The sequence below is a fragment of the Prosopis cineraria genome, unplaced genomic scaffold (genome assembly GCF_029017545.1).
Source record: "Prosopis cineraria cultivar Desert tree isolate PC_DT_omini unplaced genomic scaffold, ASM2901754v1 PC10, whole genome shotgun sequence".
Lineage (NCBI taxonomy): Eukaryota > Viridiplantae > Streptophyta > Magnoliopsida > Fabales > Fabaceae > Prosopis > Prosopis cineraria.
In genome coordinates this window covers 1,247,488-1,269,453 of record NW_026555341.1, presented here as the reverse complement: position 1 = coordinate 1,269,453, position 21,966 = coordinate 1,247,488, and the positions used below count along the sequence as shown (strand labels likewise).

At 35.3% G+C, this 21,966-nt stretch overlaps 1 protein-coding gene across 3 annotated transcripts; it reads left to right on the top strand.

Annotated features, from left to right (window-relative positions):
* The first annotated feature begins 12,486 nt into the window (after positions 1-12,486).
* Positions 12,487-20,036, top strand: LOC129322857 (kinesin-like protein KIN-7C). 3 transcript variants are annotated; one of them, XM_054969291.1, is made up of 15 exons: positions 12,487-12,781; positions 13,374-13,516; positions 13,786-14,188; positions 14,419-14,508; positions 14,585-14,685; positions 14,769-14,882; positions 14,959-15,040; positions 15,194-15,261; positions 15,409-15,474; positions 15,586-15,710; positions 16,365-16,701; positions 17,585-17,689; positions 17,780-18,904; positions 19,156-19,469; positions 19,564-20,036. In XM_054969291.1, exons 3-15 carry the CDS (start codon positions 13,987-13,989, stop codon positions 19,883-19,885), a joined length of 3,051 nt encoding a protein of 1,016 aa, XP_054825266.1. In that variant the 5' UTR covers positions 12,487-12,781; positions 13,374-13,516; positions 13,786-13,986; the 3' UTR covers positions 19,886-20,036. The 3 variants fall into 3 exon arrangements, with proteins under 3 accessions (XP_054825266.1, XP_054825265.1, XP_054825267.1); XM_054969290.1 differs by lacking the exon at positions 13,374-13,516; XM_054969292.1 differs by lacking the exons at positions 12,487-12,781; positions 13,374-13,516 and adding an exon at positions 13,657-13,672.
* Positions 20,037-21,966: the final 1,930 nt, after the last annotated feature.

Here is a 21,966-nt window from a genome sequence, read left to right as displayed (position 1 = left end):
AAGCATGGTTAAGAAATTAACAGCATAGACCAAGCACCAAAATGAAATCCTAGTTTTGCTCTTCGATCAAGTTATAGGTCATAAGTAATATATGGAAATCATTATGACACGATAAGAAAGGGAAAGAGAAGAAGCATACTCAGCATGTGGCTTCATGGGATCCTCTAAGGGTAAGGCAATAGTTGTGTTGTCGATAGGCTTGTAGGGCGACTGGGCAGTGTTGGAAGAGAGATTAAGCTTTAAACCCACAATAGTGTTGGAGAAGCCTTTTTGGCCAACGATAGACTAATTGTTCTTTTGTGAACACTCAATGTTAGGGGTGGTGGCTGAAGCACCAGGAAATTCGAGTCACAACTCGATCTCCTTGAATTTAATCATGTTATACTTACCTTCCTCTACTTCATTGAAGCCTGTCATTTTACTATCTATGAAGTAAAGTTTAGGTCACTTGATGCTTGATTCCATTTTAAGAAAGAGAGTGAGAATGAAAACGAGGGGCCGAGATGGAGAGGGGTAACAGAGAAACTAGAGAGAGTCAAAAGGTTGAGAGAAAGAAGTAAAGGTAAAGAGTTGCCCTAAGTAGTGGCATCGGCGGCGAATGAGTAAGGGTGAGCCAATAAGGAAGGGAGTGACGATCGACGTGCCTACAATAAAGAGGGAGGAAAGAGATGTAAGGAAATGCCACATGTATAGCCACGTCAAGAGACATTGGGTCAAATAACGTTTGTCCACTCAAAACTAATAGGAGGCACTGGATGTTCCCTTTTTGATAGTTCATATTTTATTTTGAACTAACTCATAGTATAGGTAACCAAATACTCTTTAAAAATAATTGGTGGTTAAATTTGCACCTTTACGCTTAAATAAAAAATGTTTACAGCACGCCCTCTCTTTCCTTACTCTCAAAACCTTCTCTTTCCATACATACAACATGTTGTTTCATTGAAATAGTGTCATAAAGCATTATGTTTTTTGTCACCATTGATTCAAGTTCATCACAGACCATGTCAAATTTACTCATCCAGAAAGATCTTTGAAACTCTTCTTCTGGGAAGTTAGGGTGGTTACACTATTCTCACTAACCCTTCGTCCGTTACTTCACCTATAATCAACGATGATAGTAGTGGTGGTGCTGACATGAAGAAGAAGGTGATCCAAAACTCGTTGTCACTGGTGCCAGAATTTTAAAGCCCACATTTTTAGAAATGATGGCAGATGCAAAAGCAAATACAGTAGAACTCATTCACTAATAAAAGCAAATACAATGCCTGAAGATGCATGTAGTAGTTTATCATAGCTTGAGCTTGTTACTTATAGTTATACTAAAATAAAGCTTTGTCTCACTTATCGGATTCCATATCTCTCTTCTTTTCCTCTTACTCAGTCTCATTCTCATCTTTGTCCATCAAAATCAATGAGGTGAAAATATATCCCTTCACGTGCTATTGTTCTTCAAATCATCATGTTAAAGTAGATAGGGTCACTTCTTCTTAAAACCAAGGAAGCAGCCATGAAGTAGCAGTAGTTTCGACAACCACTTTTAAACTTAAGGTATTCTTATCAATCTTGTACACATTTATCGAGGTATCCATATCTTTTAATTTCTCCTAACAGGAATATTCCTTCATTACATCTCCTACTTACAGGTAATCAACGTCACCATGAGTGGCGAGGACACGTCATACACCCCTTTACTTCTGTTGGGCTTCACAATGGTTATGTGTCTTAATTCCCTACTTTTTTTTACTTTATTCTTTTTTTATGAGAAGTGACAATTTAGAAGGGGTGACATATCTGCCATTATTAAAGTTCTCTACCTTTTGTAACTATCTTGTAGTTATTCACTACTACACAAAAATCACTTTCAATAATGAGTTTGGTGAGATTTAGTTGGCATGCCACCTTATTCCATAATAGAAGCTCTAAAATTCTACACCTTTAGCTGAGCATGTTCTTATATTGCACATGAACCCAGCTATCCAAACTCTTCTTGAGTTACAAAAGATTCCCCCACAACTCGTAAGGCCTAGATTCCCTTTGGAGGCACCATCAATATTCAAGTTGATCCATCCAGTCAGGGTTCTTCCCAGCACTCATGAAAGGATCTATGCTTGATCATATTTCTAATATCATATTGAAAGTTAGATTTAGCACTGGGCCAACAAGCTACGAACTAGCGTTGGTTAGGTTGGGCCAGGCTGCCAAATAAAATAGGCTAGAAAACCCTACCCAACCTATTTTTTAGTAGGCTAGCTAGCCCACAAGTTGGCCTACAAAAATTCATTAGAATTTTTTTTAACAATTTAAATTTTATATAATATAAACATACATTTAGTTCACATTTTAAGGCAAATTAGTAATTAAAGAACTTGTAAATAAATAAAATAAACATATAATTCTATCAAGCAAATTTTAGTCCACATTCTACGAAAAATTAACAATTAACAAGCATCCAAATACAGCGACTACAATTTAAATTATTCAACGGCACATTATTTGAGTTCAAAGTTTACTCAAACTCCAAATTAACAACAGTCTAGCTTTTAAGTGAACATAATGCTCAAAATACTATCATTAAGTCCTTGCCTTTCTCTTCTTCAACACGTAAGAGATAAAACTTGCACATACAAAGGCATCTTTACCTTTCCTTTATTAGCCTCATGAACCACACACAAACAGATTGACAATTTTTTTCAATAAAGAATATATTAACAATTTAATTAATGCTATTAGTTATCAAACTCAAAATCATGAACCATATACAAATAGATTAAGCAACAATGAAGCTAACAATTTCACAATACAATTGTGTAGAAAGCTAAAAAGTTCATCATCTTCCTCTACTGCAATGCAAATTTATTTATATATATGCCAGAGAAAAGATAAGTTTCATTGCCCGCCACTCCAAATTTAAAAAAAGAAAAAAGAAAAAATGGGTTGGCAGGCTAGCCTGTGGGTTAGGTTTAGATAGGTGTTAGAAAAATTTGATTTTTCAAATTGAATATAAAAAAAAGTTAGCTCATTTTACTAGATTTTTACTATTAATTATCTTCTCGCTTAAGTGTGTTATCTTTCTTACTTAGAAAGAAAATTTGAATATAAACCGATATTATTTTTCTCAGCAAAGTCATATTTGTGATTTTAATTAATAAATCTTATGAGATTAACAAATAACATATATTCAAAATATTTCTATAAAAATTAATAAATCATTGACTTACAAACTATGATAAAAATTTCATTTGCAAGTTGTAAGAAAGATTTACATTATCTTTTAAATGTAAAGAATATATTCGGGAGTCATAAATTATAGATTTGAAAAATATTATCATTATTGTAAATTTATAAAAAGATATATTGTGATTAAAAATTAAAATTATTTTTTTAAAAAATATGCTAGCTTGCGAGCTAGCCCATATTAGCCCACTAATTTTATGGATTGGGCTAATCTAACTTATTTTAAAAAATGAATCAATTTCTTTAACATGACCTGTCAAATTTGGCAGGTTAAACGAGCTAGTCTATGGGCTCAACTTGCTTTCTCAGCTCTAGATTTCACTGAGTTAGCAAGGCTATGAATCTATACTCGAAGACCCTCTATAGTAATATCTTTTCCATTAAAGATTTGATTGTTCCTGGCCTTCCACAAGCTCCATAATGTAACTACAAATATCACATCCCAGCTAGAATCTTTATGCCTTTTAGTGTCTTACAGATTCACTCTAAACCAATCTCGTTATTAAGATTGAAGAACTAACATATATAACCTGGTTAGAGGATCTCACTCCAAACTTCCATTGCCTTTATACAATCTTGAGTCACATAGAGAACATCCTCTATAACATTTAGATAGAATTCACAACAGTTCAAGACATCAAAGATCCTGCTTCTTCATTAAGCAATCATGAGTCTCTTATGTATAGCAAGCCACATAAAAACCTGAATACATCATAGGCCTTTCCATTTCCATATTAGATCCTAAATTGTGTCATAAGCTCCCTTGGCTCTGTACTAAGCGCTTTAAATATTAAGCAAACAATTAAGCTCTTATTTGAAGTCAAACCCCATCCTAATCTGTTTTGCCTATCAATCTAACTCAGGGGATAATGCCCAATAATAAGTTTGATGGCATAATCATCTAAGAATCTAGATAATAAAGCTATGTTTCACTCTCCTATACACAGCATCTATAACTTTCATATTCATCATGTCTTCGGGGATAGGCTCAATACAATGATCAAGCATGATGTCTTGATTATTCAACTACTTTTCTCGCCAAAACTAAATAGCATTGCCATTATTGATGTCTTATTATAAATGCCTAATGACTTTGGGCTAGAGAACCACTATAGCTTTCCAGACACTTGAATCAATCTCCTTAGCTATAGCCTCTTTAGTGAGGTCTGCTTTCCTCATGTATTTGCCTTTCAAGATTGAAGCACACAGACTCTCAGGCTTAGTAATGGTGTTTCGAATAGATTTATAAAGTAGGGCTTCATTCATGGACTCTAAACTTCTCAAACCATATCCCTATATTCTTTTAGTTCACATAGGGTCTCCCAACTAAGCGAATTCTTCTTTAGTCTGGGTTAGAATTCTAAATAAAATTCCTTTAAGCCTTTTCAATTTCTTTACAAATCACTATTGGCATCTTATTGTGCATCATGTGATGATTAGGAATTTAAGACGTCACAGATTAGACAAGAGTCAAGCTCCCAATAAAAGAAAGAGTTTGAGCTGTATAGTCACTTAATCTCCACTGCATTTTTTCTATAAGGAAATTAAATTGTTACTTCTTGTTAAGGCCTCTAGTATCCATCAATCCAAGATATTTTCCTAGTGCTTCACTCTTAATGAAACCATTCTTAGTGACAGTCCCTTCCTGCAAGGTAAAAGGAACATTTTTAGATAAAAATATACTAGTTTTATCAATACTTACATTTTGTCCCAAGATGTTGTTGAATGTCTCTAAAACCCTCAACATGATGTCTAATTGCTCAAAACTAGCTTCACAGAATATGAGCAAGTCATCTACAAAAAGAAGGTGTGAGATTGATCTTTTACTCCTACCCATCCTTATCGACTTCTAAAGGTTATTAGATATTGCATCCATAATAATATGTGAAAGTTTATCAGCACACAAGACAAAGAGATAAGGTGAGAGTAGGTCTCCTTGTTTATGACCCCTTGACAGAAAAAACTTGCTAGTTTTAGAACCATTCCAAAGAATAGAATTGTTAGTAATGGTCATATGCTGCTTCACCACCTCTCAAAAGTGTTAAGGAAGAGTGAGTTCATCGATCACCTTTTGAGCATAATCCCAATTAATTCTATCATAAGCTTTTTTCAAAATAAATTTTGATAACCATGAACCCCTTCTTGCTAGTCATTCTTGACATAGTGTGATCAATCTCCTGAGCAATAATAATATAATATCCTGGATATTACACCCTAGGATAAAGCTAGATTGAAATGGTGAAACTATATTGTTCAAAGGGGGCTTGAGTCTATTAACAATGATTTTACTCAACTTTTTTGTATGTCACATTAAGTAAGGAGATAGGGTGAAACTGATTCACTTTCTCGAGATGATCCATTTTGGGAATGAGCACAAGTAAAGTTTTCTTAATGTCAGAAATGCGAATAGGATCACTCCAGTGATGTTGCATGAAATCACCAACATTCTTGCCAATAATATCCCAACTTCTTTGATAGAAGATAGCTTGAAAACCATCCTCTCCTAAGCTTTTCAAACCATTCATAGAGGAAAAAGGCCTGTCAAATATCCTAGTTAGTAAGAGGTCTATCACATCTACTCAAATGCTCCCCTGAAACATGGCCCCAGTTGTGTTTAGTATGAACCCAATCCCTAGAAGTAATTTCTTCCTTAAAGAGATTTTGAAAGAAGTCCACAAAGAGATTACAAATTTCGAGTTGATTATCTACCTAATCTCCATGAGCATTTTTTCGCATAGAGATTTTGTTTCTCCGCCTACGAATGAGAGTCTTGGTATGATAATAGCAAGTATTACAATCTCCCTAAGCAATCAATTCCGTTCTAAATTTTTGGTACCAAAGCAGTTCTTCTTGCACTAGGGTATCTACGAGTTCTTTAGTAATTTCTTTCTCCAAGTCCTCAAGATAAGGATTGTTCTAATTTTCCAAGGCTTTTTGAATACCTCCTAGCCATCTAAGAAGTCTCTCCCTTCTACGATTAATATTACCAAAGACCTCTGCAATCCACTTGAGAAGCTTCGATTGCAATTCTTTGAGATTAAGACAAGTGTGGGTCCCATTATTCTAGTTGCCGACCAGGAAATCTTTGAAACCCACATGGGTGATCCAAGCCACTTCAAACCTGAAAGGGCAATTTACGCTCCTTTTTTGTACTAGGTTCCAGACAAACCAAAATAGGATGATGATCATATTTTATACGAGGAAGGACTCGACTATCAGCCAAAGTGAAAGTATCTTCCCAAGAGACATTACAAAGGAATCTATCCAATCTCTTATGGACACAATCCAAATTCTTCCACTTGGGACCTCTCAGGGTCACTTGAATGCAAATCAATCAAATTACAATCAATTATCCAATTCTTGAAACCATTGCACCTGGCTTTATTTTGACGTGTTAGGAGATGGGAGGAGAAATAACGGAGTTTGTGTTGTCACATCAAGTATCGTTAAATTCTTGTGAAAGTATAGAGATCAGACTAACGTTATTGATGCCTTAAACTATGAGACTAGAAATAGCAAAAAATAAATAAATAAATAAATTAAAGATATTATAAGCAAAATTTGATAAAATTATAGGGATAATAATTATATGAACCCTTTTATTTGCCACTGGTAAGGTTGTGACAGCGTTTACATTTATGCTTTCTATCTTTGTGGGTGGAGGGTTCTAATCTGTTCATATCGTGGAAGGGAAGAAAGAAATTGTGCAATGAAAAAACAACTGAGAAAGCTACTCATTTTTTTAAATATTTTATATTTCAAACTGAAAAAACAAATATTTAAATTTTGTTTTGGTTCGGAAATTAATAAAGAGACAAATAAGGACCTGGGAATTATATCGAGTGGGGGGAGGGATAATGAACGCGTTTTTGGAGAGGATTTATTATTTTTATAATGTTATAGGGGTAGTTTAGTGAGTCGCAGCATTACAGAGGCCATTTATTACAATGATTTTTTTATTACAATGATTTTTGTGAACAAATGTTTGATTGCCTCTGTTCTTCTGAAGGTGAGAATTGGGATTGTTTGTTGCCTTGCCCCTTGGCGGCCCGTGTTTTATGAAATTATTCTTCTGTTCGTGTCTGTGTGTCTCTGTTCCATTTTCTTTCTTTATTTATTTCTTTCCTTTTTGTTTTTTTGGATTGGGCCACACTCGAAAGCTGATGAGATGGCACCATGCTGGGCACATTCTGGCATTCTACTGATGAAATGTCACTTGCCTTAACCCTGTTCCGTTTTGAATATTTTGAATTTGCAGTTTAGAACCCCCCAACACTAGCCCAACAAAAAAAGAAAGCGTACACTGCATCAGTGTTTTCCAGCTTTTCTTCGTTTGGGTTTTTAGAAGCAGCCCTTTGACTCAAACATTAGGACCGCCAGTCCGATCCATCTGCCCCGGGGGCCGCACCACTTGCAAATTGTTTTTTTTTATTCCCCGTGCTTTGCATATTTTCTGTCAACCACTTGTTCATGTCCATTGTCTGTCACAAAAAAAAAAAAAAAGAAAAGAAAAAAAATTGTTTATGTCCATTATCAACCATATAAATAATAAATTTTTTTTAAGAAACTGTTGCCTCGATTGAAAATATAAACAATTTTTTTAATGCTGGTTATCGAAAATTAATATTGACGATTGAACTACCGTAATAAAATTAATATAAACAATCTTTTTTGAAATAAAATTGATGATTAAAAGAATGACTATCTGACATTTAGTTTTTTTAATCCCCGGTACCCTGTGCAGTCAATTTATAGTCACAACTCATAAGGCATTGTTTATGGAAATTAAAATATTTCTTTTAATTTATTTATAAGTCACTTCTAATAAGTTTGATCAATATTAAAGAAAATTTTAAAACTTATTAACTCTATTTTAAAATTTAATAAGTTATCAACTTTATCCCTATTCAATATACATATTTCAATAATATATTTTCTCTCTTCAGCATTTAATGAAGGATAAAAGAAAAAATTTACGATGAAAATTTAATGATACAATTGATAAATATAATTAAAAATTGTTTTCTCTCTACTTTATAAATAGAATCACAGGGAGTATGTGATATTTATTGTCATTGAAAAAACCAATTTTTTAAAAAAAAATTAGTTTTGTCATTTAATTTAAATATATGTATAAAAAATGACCTCTTGCTTCAAGAAGGCGTGAAGTGCCATTGAGTCTGGAGGCTCTTGGCATGAATGACACTACTTTCTATATAGTAATTAATATTGCATCTGTTGATAGATAGTAGATATGGATGCATGGTAGACGATTACCGCAACTGTCGTTTCGTGTTAGGAGGGCCGATAAAGATAAGCAATTAGGCCATAAATCGCTGTTAGTGATAGATCATCTCAGCGTTTCACACAATTACTATAATCATTCACATTTTGTTTGTCGGTGTGCTATCAACTGCTTCGGTAAGTTTAATTTATTGACCCTTCCACCCTCCCAACTAGTCCGCCTCAACCACGCCCCTCTCTCTATCTTCTCCCAACTAATCCCTTTTGTCTATAATCAAGTCACACACACATATATATTTTTACGTTTTAAATGTGTTTAACCAAACTTTCGTGTGAATATTTTCTTTGTGTAATCTAAACCCTCGATTAAATATTGATGCATCTTAAGTTTGTGAAGAGCTAAGTACGTAGGTGAATCAATGTTATCAATATCAATAAAAAAATTTACTGTGGTTGCATGGTTTTTCAGTAGATCATGAATAATGACTCATCTCAAACTCCATTTAAACGGCGGGTCTAATATCAAAATGAAACGCGGTTGTCTATAATTCTGGCCCGTTTCAAACAAATTAAAAAAAATAACATTTTTATTACAAACTTTTCACTGTCCCACCTTAATCATCGATATCTACAAGGAATATAAATTAAAAAATTATAAAGTCATAATTCCGAACAATGCTGATCGTCTTAAATTTTTTGCATGTAAAATAAAAAAAAATCATGTCTGGTTTTATTAGAAACACACCACATAAACACGGGTGATGATCGTTTTAGTATCAAACTAGAGTGGATAATTTCGTATGTTACGTTGCAATAAGAAGTTTGAATAGCAAGAAGCCACTACTTATGACTAATTAAAATTTTGATGGACTCGTAAATTATAAGGATTATTGAATTTTTTTTATATTATTGTATAGTGTATATGATAAACTTAAAGTTCAGTAGTGCATCAAACATAGGTGGGATTGCCAAGGCTGTCATTGGAATCAGAGGAGGCCAAAATTCAGTAATACAAGGAACTTGTGGGACACATTTAAACACGTGATATTCCACTTTTGGCCAATTAACTTCGTATTAACACAAAGCGATTTCCTTCCATCGCCGTATATTATAGCCTCTCTTCGTGTATTGCCAGCTTTGACTGGCCCAGATTAAGCTTTTTGCCAAGCACCCAATATTGTAAGAGGAGTGATGATGATAAGGAGAGTTTGTTACGGATCTAGTTTCGTTTTTTTCCCCTTTCGGCTACAAGACATGTAGTTGTAATTAGAGGAACAATCAAGCAACATAGGCTATAAATGGAAAGGAACCGTTTCTTGCACATCGGGAGAATATTTTACACGACAATACAAGTCCGATCTAACTATTGCATGTCAAATGATGGTTGTACTTAGAAAGATAAATTGTTCTGCGTTGACACGGTTTTAATAATAAAACAAATGTATACTAGGCATCTTAGAAATAATTACAAGTTAAATCTAGTATGCCTGTTTGGATTGATTAAATAATCGATTTTAAACCCACAAAACCATGGTTTTATATAAAAGAAAAAAAAAACCCAAACGCTCTTCTGTTCCATTGATCAATTTTGAGCTCCGAACTCCATTTTTAGAGAAGCTGACTGTACCTAACTTCGACATATCAATTATATCCTTTGCTATACTAATTGCATATAAGAAATTTGAACAATCCAAATATACCCAAGTGTGTAGCTTGTGATTTTTGAAGTGAAGAACCTCCATATGTTTTTTCCTTACAAGAATGCGTACAAAGTGCTCCCCGCTGACAATTGCTATTTGCTTTCTAACCAAGAAGTGCTATATTTTTTTAATCTAAATACTTGTATATATTTTTCCCTTTGTCACACCAACAAATATTTTTTATTATATATTGGGAGATCCGTTTTTATATGTTTCCCCTCTTAAAGTTTTTTTCCCCTAGTATTTTATATTTTTTGTTTACTATTGTTGTAATGCCAACAGACCATTGATGATTAAATTATCAACATTATAATATAATGCAATTTAACTATTAAATGAGTCATTATTGTATATTTATTTGTTAAATATATTAAAAAGAACGTAATAATATTATACGCAACTTTATTAATATTTACACTATAAAACTCATGTTCTTTATGATAATTTACATATTTAAAATTAATTTTAATTAAATTATATAAACATCTTTAATTCTATCAAAATTAAATTAAAAAAATAATATTTAAAACACAATTACTTGTAACATAATGAATTATAGTTAAAATTAATAATATTAATTAATTTTTTTATAATTAATTATATCCAATTGAAATTCAAATATATTGTCACTCTTAGTCAGTTCCAATAATTGATTTCCCATGCAATGGCCCAAAAATAATGTGGCCTCTGATGAGTGAATGGTCATGGCATGACATGGACACGAGTCGTATATAACACATATTAATACACGCAATGATTGCCAATGTTGAGACTGAGAATATTATATGTAGCTAGCAAGTTGGATTTCAATCATGAAGCATCGGTGACATCTCTCGTTCAGAGTCTTTGTCGAGCGCTGACAGTCTTGTGACTTGCTTGGAGACATAATGGGTTCTCGCAGTGCATCATGAGATTGCATATCTATATCTCACGTTGAAACATTTAAATTATCTATCGAAATAATATCTAATAGCTATATTATTCATCGTTTTCAACTCAAGTCACTCCTCCAGGGCAAAATACAATTTTCTCATTTTGTAAAATTCGCTGTCAGCTGTAGCTAGCACGCATGTTCAATTGAATAAAACAAAAGAAAGAATAAGAAAGAAAAAGAATGATATTAGGAGTGGAACAGGCACATGGAGGAAAGGAAAGGTCCAAAAAAAAGAAGGCATGACAGTTTTACGCAATAGGTTCCATATGATGTGGGAAGATGAATTTCATGGGCACGTGTACGGCCGGCCAAAGCACAAATGTGGTTGAGCTTCAATACCCCAGCTCACATGCACATGCCCTTTTCCTTTGCTTCTTTTGGTCAAAAAGGTCCCCCTCCCTTGCAGCTTTTTCCCTTGCTGCCCCTATTCTTCAATGGTGGTCCAAAAACGACCATTGAAATGCAATAAGGAGTTTTATCTCTGCCACGAGAGCAGGCTCACTTCTTTATTTATATTATTTTCCCAACTTCGCTGTGAAGTATTTCAGATGATCATCCTTTTCAACTGCCATTAGCCACTTTAAGAATTATGCCAATATAAAGGGAGATTTTTCAAGCAACGCCTATTTCAATTCAATTATCTCAATTTTATACCTTCACAAATTATTTACTTTTTTCGGTTATATTAAAATGGTTTTCTTATTACACTTCCTAATATTATATTTCTTTTCGGATGTTGACCGTAAATTTCATGAATAGATTCTTGACTTTGATATTTATAGCTAGTCTTAACTCATATATCTTGTCATTCACAACACCAATTAGTTAATAATTTGGTAATAAATTGATGTCGTTATTTGGAGAAAATATGATGAAGGATAATATGCAAATCATTTTAATAATTCATAAAGCCAAAGTAACGTAGACTTGCTGAAAATTAATTTGACAACAACCAAAATAATAAATTTCAACTGGAACAACATGTACGGACATTTAACTATAGCTAATTTGATTTGTTAATAATATTCAAGGAAGTAGGTTTACTTTTAATTTTCTACCTAAAGTGATAATAGTGCCAACTAACTTTTGATATCTTACCCCAACATCACCGTGCTGTAAGATGGAGGATGGAGTTAACGTTCGTACGGTGGGAAGCTTACTTCTGGGCGGGACGAAACACGAAAGAGGGGCCACGGATCGAAAGATATCACACACACACACACACGCACGCACATTAATTATTCAAGAAGGCATGCTCACAAGGGGGTCCATGCAAATTAGGTATAAAATGGTGGGCAGAATGGTCATTTCAGGTCCGGTTAATTAATTTCATGAGTGTCTCCCTTTGCGCGGTAGTCTTAGTTTTTCCAAGTCTAAAAATATACGCAGCAGCGGAAGAAATGCAACTAACAAAGAAGGAGACACCATAACCTCTCCTCCGGTCTGCTCACACCCAACATATTTCAAAAGCCACAGCTCACGAGTCTCCGAGAGCCTCAGGCCATCAACAACGCTCGCCCGCTCACACAGAAACGAGGGACAAACACAGCGAAGCAGCATTTCTGATCTTCTCTTCTGTTTTTCGCGCTCTTCCTCCTCTTCTCCTTCTCTTGCTCCTCGTCTGCCGCAGCAGCTCCAGAATTCTTGATTTGTTTTCATATCTAAGGTCAGATTTACTTCTCCCGATGATCTGGTTTGGGATTCGAGATTGCATTTTCACCACGAGCGAGGTGAATGAATGTTTCAATTTTCTGCCCATTTTTCCCCTCAACGTTTCTCATTGCGGATGTTGACCTTGATTGTCTTTGTTGCCGCTCCTTGGCATTGCACTAAATTCTGACCAAAATTCGCTTTAGTTTTTTTTTTTTGGTCGATTTTCTTGCCCTGCTGTGTTTTATTATTTTGAGTAAAGAAAGATTTGGATTACGGCTCCTATTGTCAATGTGAATTTCAGTCATTATTTAGAGCCTCATTTTAAACGTAAAATTTTTGTCACAATGCTTATCCTGTTATGAGAATGTGTTTTGAATATTAGCTTTTACCATTTTGGCTTAGTTGTTTGAACGCGTTGAATATATTTCTAGTGTATTTCTGTTAAGTTTTTATTTTTTATTTCCTCCCCTTTCTGATACGTATGTAACGTATCCTATATATGGAATATCGAGTTAAGTTGTGTGTGCATATTGTTAACAGACTTAACTAAACAGCCAAAAATGCTCGGATTTTTTATAATATTATAACGTCCATTCATTTTTCAGACAAACCGTTTTCAGAATCCAGACTCTCCCCTGCATTTCTTTGCACATAAAGTTAGACGAGAATGTTCGCCCGAGAATTTTTCTCCATGGTCCCGGAATTTGTTTTTTTTGGTGAAGCCGTAGGTGAATTTATTTCATCAGCTGTAAGTTTCTAGATTACATGTGAAGAAGAAGTTGACAGTCTGTTTCTTGGGCTGGGGACCATCCATGAAAAGTACAAAATTCCAAGGTCTCCGCTAGAGTACAGAAAGCACCGCATTTTTGTGTCAAAATTATTAGAATATTGTGATATTGCTCAAGTACTTCCATTTTCCTCTCGTATTTGTGAATTTAAGATGGCATATAATATTACTTGTTTCCCCTTGTCTATGGCCGAATCAAGCGCCAACCTTTGATGAATTTGTTGCTACAGATAATGATTGGCAGCTGAAGGTTTGAGTTGCTTTTGTGTTCCATACTAGCTTTATGAGACAAGTAGAAATGTCGAATGAAGCGTTATGGCAGCGGAAGGAAAAAAGTTGATGACAAATGATATGCTGGATTCGCGACCTATGATAAGCGATCTCAATTTTATTGCTGGAACAGGAGTTAATAAGCTGAGAAAAACGGGGAAATGGGTTCTATGGTTGGGGAGGAGGCGGTGACAGGTGAAGAGGAGAGAATTTTTGTTTCAGTTCGTATTCGGCCTCTGAATGATAAGGAGCGCGCCAAAAATGATGTGCCAGATTGGGAATGCATCAATAGCACGACAGTCATACACAGGAACAACATTTCAGCTTCCGACCGGTCTCTGTACCCCACGGCGTATACATTCGGTAGGAAACTTACATTTTCATATAGTAGTTTGTTTTATAAAAGGGGGCCTCGAACATCGTGCGCCGCGCGTTTGGACAGAAGGACAGCGTATAGATTTAATTGCTCAGATGAATATTAACATTTGACCGAATCTGAGCACACAAATTTCTGACTTTTATTTGTCAAACGCATGATTCAGATGAAAATTTGCTTCTCTCTTCTGATCTGCCTTGCTTTCATTTGGCCGTAGATAGAGTATTTGGGACCGACTGCTCCACAAGGGAGGTGTACGAAGCAGCAGCTAAAGAAGTTGCTCTTTCAGTTGTCAGTGGCATCAACTGTGAGTGTCTTCTATCTGGATTTTCCTCTTCCGAACTTTCCTGGACTAGCATATTAAAACTTTCTTCGTGTGTCAGCAAGCATTTTTGCATATGGACAAACAAGCAGCGGAAAGACATACACCATGAGTGGCATAACTGAGTACACTGTAGCAGATATTTATAATTACATCGAGAAGGTAAATGGAAGTTATAAACATCGCAAGCATTAACTTGTCTTTCTTAGAGTCATGTGTTTATTAGAGTATTTATAATCTTACAGCACGAGGAACGAGAATTTGTTTTGAAGTTCTCCGCAATCGAGATCTATAATGAATCTGTAAGGGACCTCCTTAGTTTGGATAGTACTCCACTCAGATTACTTGATGATCCAGAGGTAATATCTTGCTTGCTTGTTTCGAACGGGCTTATAGGTGATGTAAATTTTAACAAACAGCGCTTCCATTTAACAGAGAGGGACTGTTGTTGAGAGACTCACAGAGGAAACCTTGAGGGACTGGAACCATTTTAGTGAACTTATTTCGTTCTGTGAAAGTAAGGAAGGCCTGATTTATTTATGCTCCTATGTGTTACAAGGATTTTCTTTACTTGTGATTTTCTTCTTTTGTCTCTTGAAAGAAAAACTTTGCGAGCTAGAGGCTTAAAGTTTGACAACGTAATGACTCTACAATTGACTGAATTTTGTAGCTCAAAGGCAAATAGGGGAGACGTCCTTGAATCAAGCAAGCTCCAGATCTCATCAAATTCTCAGACTGGTATACTTTTTCCTATTTTTTTAATTTATTTTTTTGAAGTTATGAACTTTCAGATATTTTGTTTATCATCTAAACATTTTACTAAATAATGCTTTTAGATATTTTGTTTAACATCTAAACATTTTACTAAATAATGTGGTTTTTCAGACAATTGAAAGTTCTGCACGTGAGTTTATAGGAAACGACAAATCAAGCTCTCTTGCGGCTTCTGTGGTATGGCCGATACACTCCGATCAAAAGAAAAATAATGATTGGATAAATACGTAGGACTAAACGAATAATAAATCTACATTATTATTATTATTATTATTATTTTTTTGGCAGAATTTTATAGATCTAGCAGGGAGCGAGCGTGCATCCCAGACGTTATCTGCTGGAACAAGGTTGAAGGAGGGGTGCCATATAAATCGTAGTTTACTCACTCTTGGAACTGTTATCCGCAAACTCAGGTCGGCTTCAGCAAAATGTGTTTCATCATTATCCATCTTTTAGCCTTGGCTCTCTAGCACACGAGATAGTTGTTCTACTCATACTGGCTTGTGGGTGGTGGTGACTCTTTAATAATCACCTCCTGACATGATAATTTCAATTTTACTGACCTAATAGCAGCCCTTGCCATATGTTTCTGCTAACTGACTAAAAGAGAGATGAAGTTCATTTCCCTCCAGGTCTCTCCATTGATTTTTCTCGTGACAGCTCACAAAAACACTAGTGCCACAGGATTTATCTGATTAAACGGTTAACTTTATGATTTTTTTGGCCCTCAGGCACAAACTGACAAACAATATCAAATTAAGGAACTTTACGTTCACCAGAAACATGAACTTGGTTTCTTTCTTTCTTTCACTTTCTTTCAAGCCCCATACTGCAGAGCTCGAGCACTTCAATCACATTTTGGTGTATTCATTTTTAGTCACAACATAGTGTGGCTAAATACTTCAGTATTTTGGGACATAGAGCAGATGACTTCCTGAGACTAGTATATTTCCACAAGTTATTAGATTCTTTTTGGGCGACAAAACTTAATAACTCCTTGTTAGTATATGAAATATTGTGAATCTTTGAAATTGAACTTTATCTATGAATAATGAACTTGATTGCAGCAAGGGGAGAAATGGACATGTTCCTTTCAGAGATTCTAAGCTAACCCGCATTCTGCAGTCCTCCTTAGGAGGCAATGCTAGAACTGCAATCATCTGCACAATGAGCCCTGCTCGTAGCCATGTTGAACAAACGAGAAACACCCTTTTATTTGCAAGTTGTGCCAAAGAAGTGTCGACTAATGCACGGGTCAATGTGGTGGTGTCTGATAAAGCGTTGGTTAAGCAACTCCAAAAAGAATTGGCTAGATTGGAGAGTGAGTTGAGAAATTCAGGATCAGCCGGCCGTGCATATGAATCTACTGCATTATTGAGAGAAAAAGATCTTCAAATTGAAAAGGTGATTACTAAAAATTTTAGACACAGAACTAATTACTTTTTTTATGCTCCAGTATCAGAACCTTTCCTATGTCTTTGACATTCGAGCCTAAATGGTGAAGTTTCTAATAAATTGAAGAAATGTATATATATATATGTTATTTTACTGCATAACATATATGTTACGTTATTCCTCAACAAGGTATATTGTATTGCTCACACTAGTACATGGAATGGTGAAGAGCACGGGGTGATTTAGTCATGCATCCGAGGTATTTATTGTTGTCAACATTTGAGAATAGTCTTAGACGGAGTAGAGAAACAGAGTGAGCTATGAAGAAACGCAAAATTGAGCCACAAAATGCATCTTTGTTGACAATATGTTATGAGTCTTATAGTAGGAGAGCTTCACAAATGAATTAGGGTTTATAAGTTTAAGGAGTTCTTTCACCTAACATGATAGTCTTTTGAGATTAGTTCTTCCTTTAAACTTGTGCTTGTAACACAATACTTAAGAGAATAAGAGTGAAATTATAATCTTACAATAAGACAAGAGAGTCTTGAGAGACATCATGGAGTCTGGTAATTTTAAATTATTTGCGTCCCCTCATATTTACATATATAACCATGTAATTTCCACCTTGAACAAATTTTTGAACTGGTTCGGAACTGCCGGGATCATAAGTAAAAATGAAAGTTTGCCTTCCTTTGCTTTCCATGATATTAAAAATTCAGTAACGTGTAATCCAAGCATGAGTTATCTGCAATTCATGAAGAGCGATGGTATTGTATTGTTTCTGCTACTTATGCGCGATGGGCATAGCTCTTATTTTCCCGGCTGTATATATATATATATATATATAGATATATAAGAACTTTGTTTCTTGTTTCCTCTCCACGTGCAGTTAAAGAAAGAGGTGGCAGAGCTAACTATGCAACGGAACCTTGCTCAATCGCAGATCAAGGATATGCTTCAAGCGGCAGGGGACGATGTGTCTTCGATAGAATTGGTGAGTAATTCCTTAGCTAAAGCATTAATTTTTTTTTTAAAAAATAATTTATATGCCTTTTTAATGTAAATTTTACTGCTTATTTTCCAGGAAAGTTCAGATCTTAAATATCCCAAATTACGCGTGCGAAATTCATGGGACTTGGAAAATCAGATGGGGAAACATAACTTATCAAGTCTTAACTGTATGGAGAGTGTCAGATCTTTCAATGCGTCTCAATATTCGGATGGACACAGTATTAGTTCTGAGGAGAACTTGTTCCAACTTCCTGACTTCGAAAAGAACCTTCTCCGCACAAATCGTTCCCCACGACCTTCATTTACGGATTTGGATGTTGTAGATAGTGAATTAAGTCCAAGTCATATTGAAGAAGAAAATGATGAAAATTTAGAGGAACATTGGAAGGAAGTTAGATGCATTGAGTCAGAAGACATAGCTACTAACAAAGTTACACCCTCAACCATAACAGATTCAAGCCCAAATCCATACATTCACTCTGTTGCGTCCTCTCCAGGTGCAAATACGGATAACTCAGGATTGACAGTGATTGACAATGGAGAAAATGTGGATTTAGTTTCCTCTATGTTAAAGGAAGACAAAGAATCGAACAACTTCCACCAAGATTTTGTTGTCAGCTCTCAGGGGAAAACATCTCCGTGCCTGTCAGAAACGTGTAGTTCTAGAAGCTTAAAGTTGCGTAAAAGTAGAAGCTGTAAAGCGATCCTCATGATGAATTCAGCTTCATTATGGTTTGACAAGGAAGAAATAATTGAGAACAAGACCCCAATTGGGATTGAAAATGAATTCACACCAAGTCCTGGCGGCTTTCAGCAGAAGGTTTATACTCTCAGCTATATTGCCAATGCTGAGAGGCAGTTAAGGAATGATTCTAGGATCTCAGACGGGAATGCTTCTGTCGATGAAGTACTGAATGTCGAAACCTCCATTGACATGGAAAGTGAAGCAAATAGCGCTTCATTTCCTGAAAGAAAGGAAGAGGAAGATCTTTTAAGGGTAAATCAATCGATCGTTCATAAGGAAAAGGAAGATGTTGTCTGCGTAAATCGATCGATCGATCATAAGGAAAAGGAAGTTCTTGTAAGCATAAATCAATCGACTGGTCATAAGGAAAATGAAGATCTTAAAAGCATAAATCAAACAATCGATCCTGAGAAGGAAGATGCTGTAAACGCAAATCAATCTATCGATCACAATGTATGCTTCTTCTGTTCATTTTCCTTCCTTTTTACTATATTTTTCTTTACCCAGCATTGATAGCTAAATGTGATTTATTGAAACTAACTGAGAAGTTTTTACACGCTCTAGTTTAACCATGTTAAGTGGATGGATACACCAATATTAGATTTTTTTTTTTTTGGTCTCCAATATTAGTTTTGAGAACAAAAGCTCGATCCATTTTAGAAATATAAACGGGGTTTGATATCATGAGCTACCTTGCTTAACAGGTTCCAGAGACGGGATTAGAGACCCCCATATCTGTTAAGAGTTTCAAGGATGTTGGTTTGGACCCAATGCAATGTGATGGAGAAAGTCCTTCAAACTGGCCTTCAGAATTTAAGAGGCTCCAAAGAGAGATCATTGAGCTCTGGGACGCTTGTAATGTTTCATTGGTTCACAGAACTTACTTTTTCCTTCTATTCAAAGGTGATTCCTCAGATTCCATCTACATGGAAGTAGAACTGAGGAGGTTGTCCTATCTCCAGCAAACCCAAAGTGATCAGACAATGGAAGATGGACAAACACTCACACCCACTTCAAGGTACTTTTCATCAAGTTGTTAGTATGTTTTGTTGAGAAAGTTTTACCATCATGCCAAAAGAACTAATATTACGATGCATTTGCTACGCAAACAGCGTGAGAAATCTTCGAAGAGAGAGGCAGATGTTGAGCAGGCAAATGCAAAGGCGGCTGTCTAAATCTGAAAGAGAGAACCTATATCTGAAGTGGGGCATCCGTTTGAGTTCAAAAAATAGGGCCTTGCAGTTGGCTCACCGTTTGTGGACCGACTCAAAAGATATGGACCACATTGCAGACAGTGCCGCCGTTGTTGCTAAGCTGCTTGGTTCTGTGGAGCCTAAACAAGCTTTCAAGGAGATGTTCGGACTCAACTTTGCCCCTCGTCGTCCTACTCGAAGATCTCTGGGTTGGACATTCGGCATTAAACATATCTTGTGAATACGATCCTCTTATTAATTTCTACGGCTTCATTTAACATAGATAATTCATTTCCCCCCTCCCACTTATGTGCTCTCTTGTTTGTGAATCTGATTGCTGGTGAATGGTGATTGTAAAGAGTTTTATATAGCATATCGAGTTTTAAGACCAATGCTTTCTTTACTGTCAAATTCAGCTTGGGTTACTGCTAGAATGCAAACTCATGTCATGATTATCTTCCCCCTGAACGTTTAGAGCAATAAATTTAAAGGGTGAGAAAGTGAAGTTCAATATGAACTGAAAGTTTAACTTTATGATTTCCCAAATGTGAACTGCAGAGCAAACGTTACGGCTGTTTTTAATTAACTGTCCATCTCTAATGGTTGTGCTTTTTTTTTTTTGGGTCGAACTAATGGTTATAGTGACAACAGTATATTGATACATTAACTTGAAGCTAGCCATATGTGTAACATCCTAAAAATTTTAAGACTCAAATTTATTTAAAAAAAATAAATAAAAATAAAATAAAATATCTATAATTAAATTAAAATTTAGAATAATTTAATAGAGGCCCAGAGTTTGAATTTTACTAAGAAAAAGTTTGGTTTTATTTGATTTTTAACTATGAGAAAAATTACCAAAGTTGACCCGGGCTTTTGTGCAATAATAAAAAATGTTGGGCCCTTTCTTGTAATTTTCTCCAAACTTTTTGACCAGCAATTTAAAGACCAAAATTGATGCAGAAACGCAGAAATTGAGTTGGAAAGGAAAGGAAAGGAAACGTATGAGAGGGAGAGAGGAAGAAGAGAAGAGAAAGGGAGGGAGTTAGGCTTGGATCTAGGAGTCTTTGCGACCGTTGCGAGCTCGGCTACACGATAGGTAAACTCCCTACTTCAATCCTCTTCTCTTTCTCTTGATTTTCTTCAATTTTTGAAAGAGAAAATTTTTGGATTTTGATCCCAAAGGCTTTATTCTTGTAAGCTTTTGTTTCTTTGGATTCTAGGGAGCATGTTTTGAGTTTCTATATAGTGATCTAATGTTTTGAGTGAATAATTGGATGAAAAGAGGTGTTTTGGGCACAAAATAAACCTTGAGAAATTGGGTTTTTGCTCCTCAATGGTTTAAGCCTATTGATTTAGTTATAATTTTGCTATTTGAGCCCAATAAGATTTAAATTAAGGTTTGGTTTTCATTATAAGGGCTAATGGTGAAAGTTGGTGGCACTAAGTAAAGGTTTTTAATTGATTAAAAAATTATATAAATTGAAAATTAGCCTAGTGATGGCTAATAAATGGTTTTGGTGGTTAAGTGATACTATGTGAATGGTTGGTTTAATATATGGACCATTAGGGTGGAGTATGACTCATTGACCTAAGTTGTGTGGTATAAGTTATAGTCTTCATTAATGCTATTTGTCATGATAAGTGATGTGGATCACTTATATGTTGTAGAAAATTGTTGGTGGAACTTATTGAGAAGTAAGGAACAAGCCGAGCCCTATTTTGTACAAGGGGAACCCTTTTAGTACCAAAGGGTTGAGGTAACAGGGGAATTTATATTTCTTATTACTTTGTTTTAGCTATTTTTGAATAAATATTACTAGTTATCATGCATTACATGTTTTAAAAGATTAAATGTGCTTTATAAGGGGTTATGGGGTACTACTTTGATTATAGTGCAAATATATTTTTTTAATTGTTTAATAACAATGTTTTTATGGAAATGAGATTTATAAATATTATACTACTTTAGAGTGTTGAATGGTCAATACTCAGGAAAGGTAGACAAGAGTAAAAGGCATGATCTCGGTGGGAGTTCACCAATGAGAAGGTGTGGATTTTTGATATTCTATGGCACACTGTCAGTACTCAGTGTTGTCTTACATATTGTGGGCTCAGTGCACTAAAGTGGTTAGTGTATTGAGTGTTCGACACCTCTCAATGGGGGAGGGAATCCAACATATGAAGTGTGAGATTGAGTGCCTAGGCCAAGGTAGCCCTCACATGGAGAGTAAGTCGGGCTGGCTCTGGGAGGGAGTTAGCTTTAACTGCTCAGGATTCACGTCGAAGGGGCATAGGCGGTTCGGTGGATTAGATCATACC

What these genes read in the sequence shown, in the direction of transcription:
- LOC129322857 (XM_054969290.1), top strand. Translation starts at nt 13,987, where the DNA reads ATGGGTTCTATGGTTGGGGAGGAGGCGGTGACAGGTGAAGAGGAGAGA. An exon ending in GATTACTTGATGATCCAGAG is followed by an intron (nt 14,883 to 14,958) that starts GTAATATCTTGC and finishes TCCATTTAACAG; the next exon opens with AGAGGGACTGTTGTTGAGAG. An exon ending in GCTCTCTTGCGGCTTCTGTG is followed by an intron (nt 15,475 to 15,585) that starts GTATGGCCGATA and finishes TTTTTTTGGCAG; the next exon opens with AATTTTATAGATCTAGCAGG.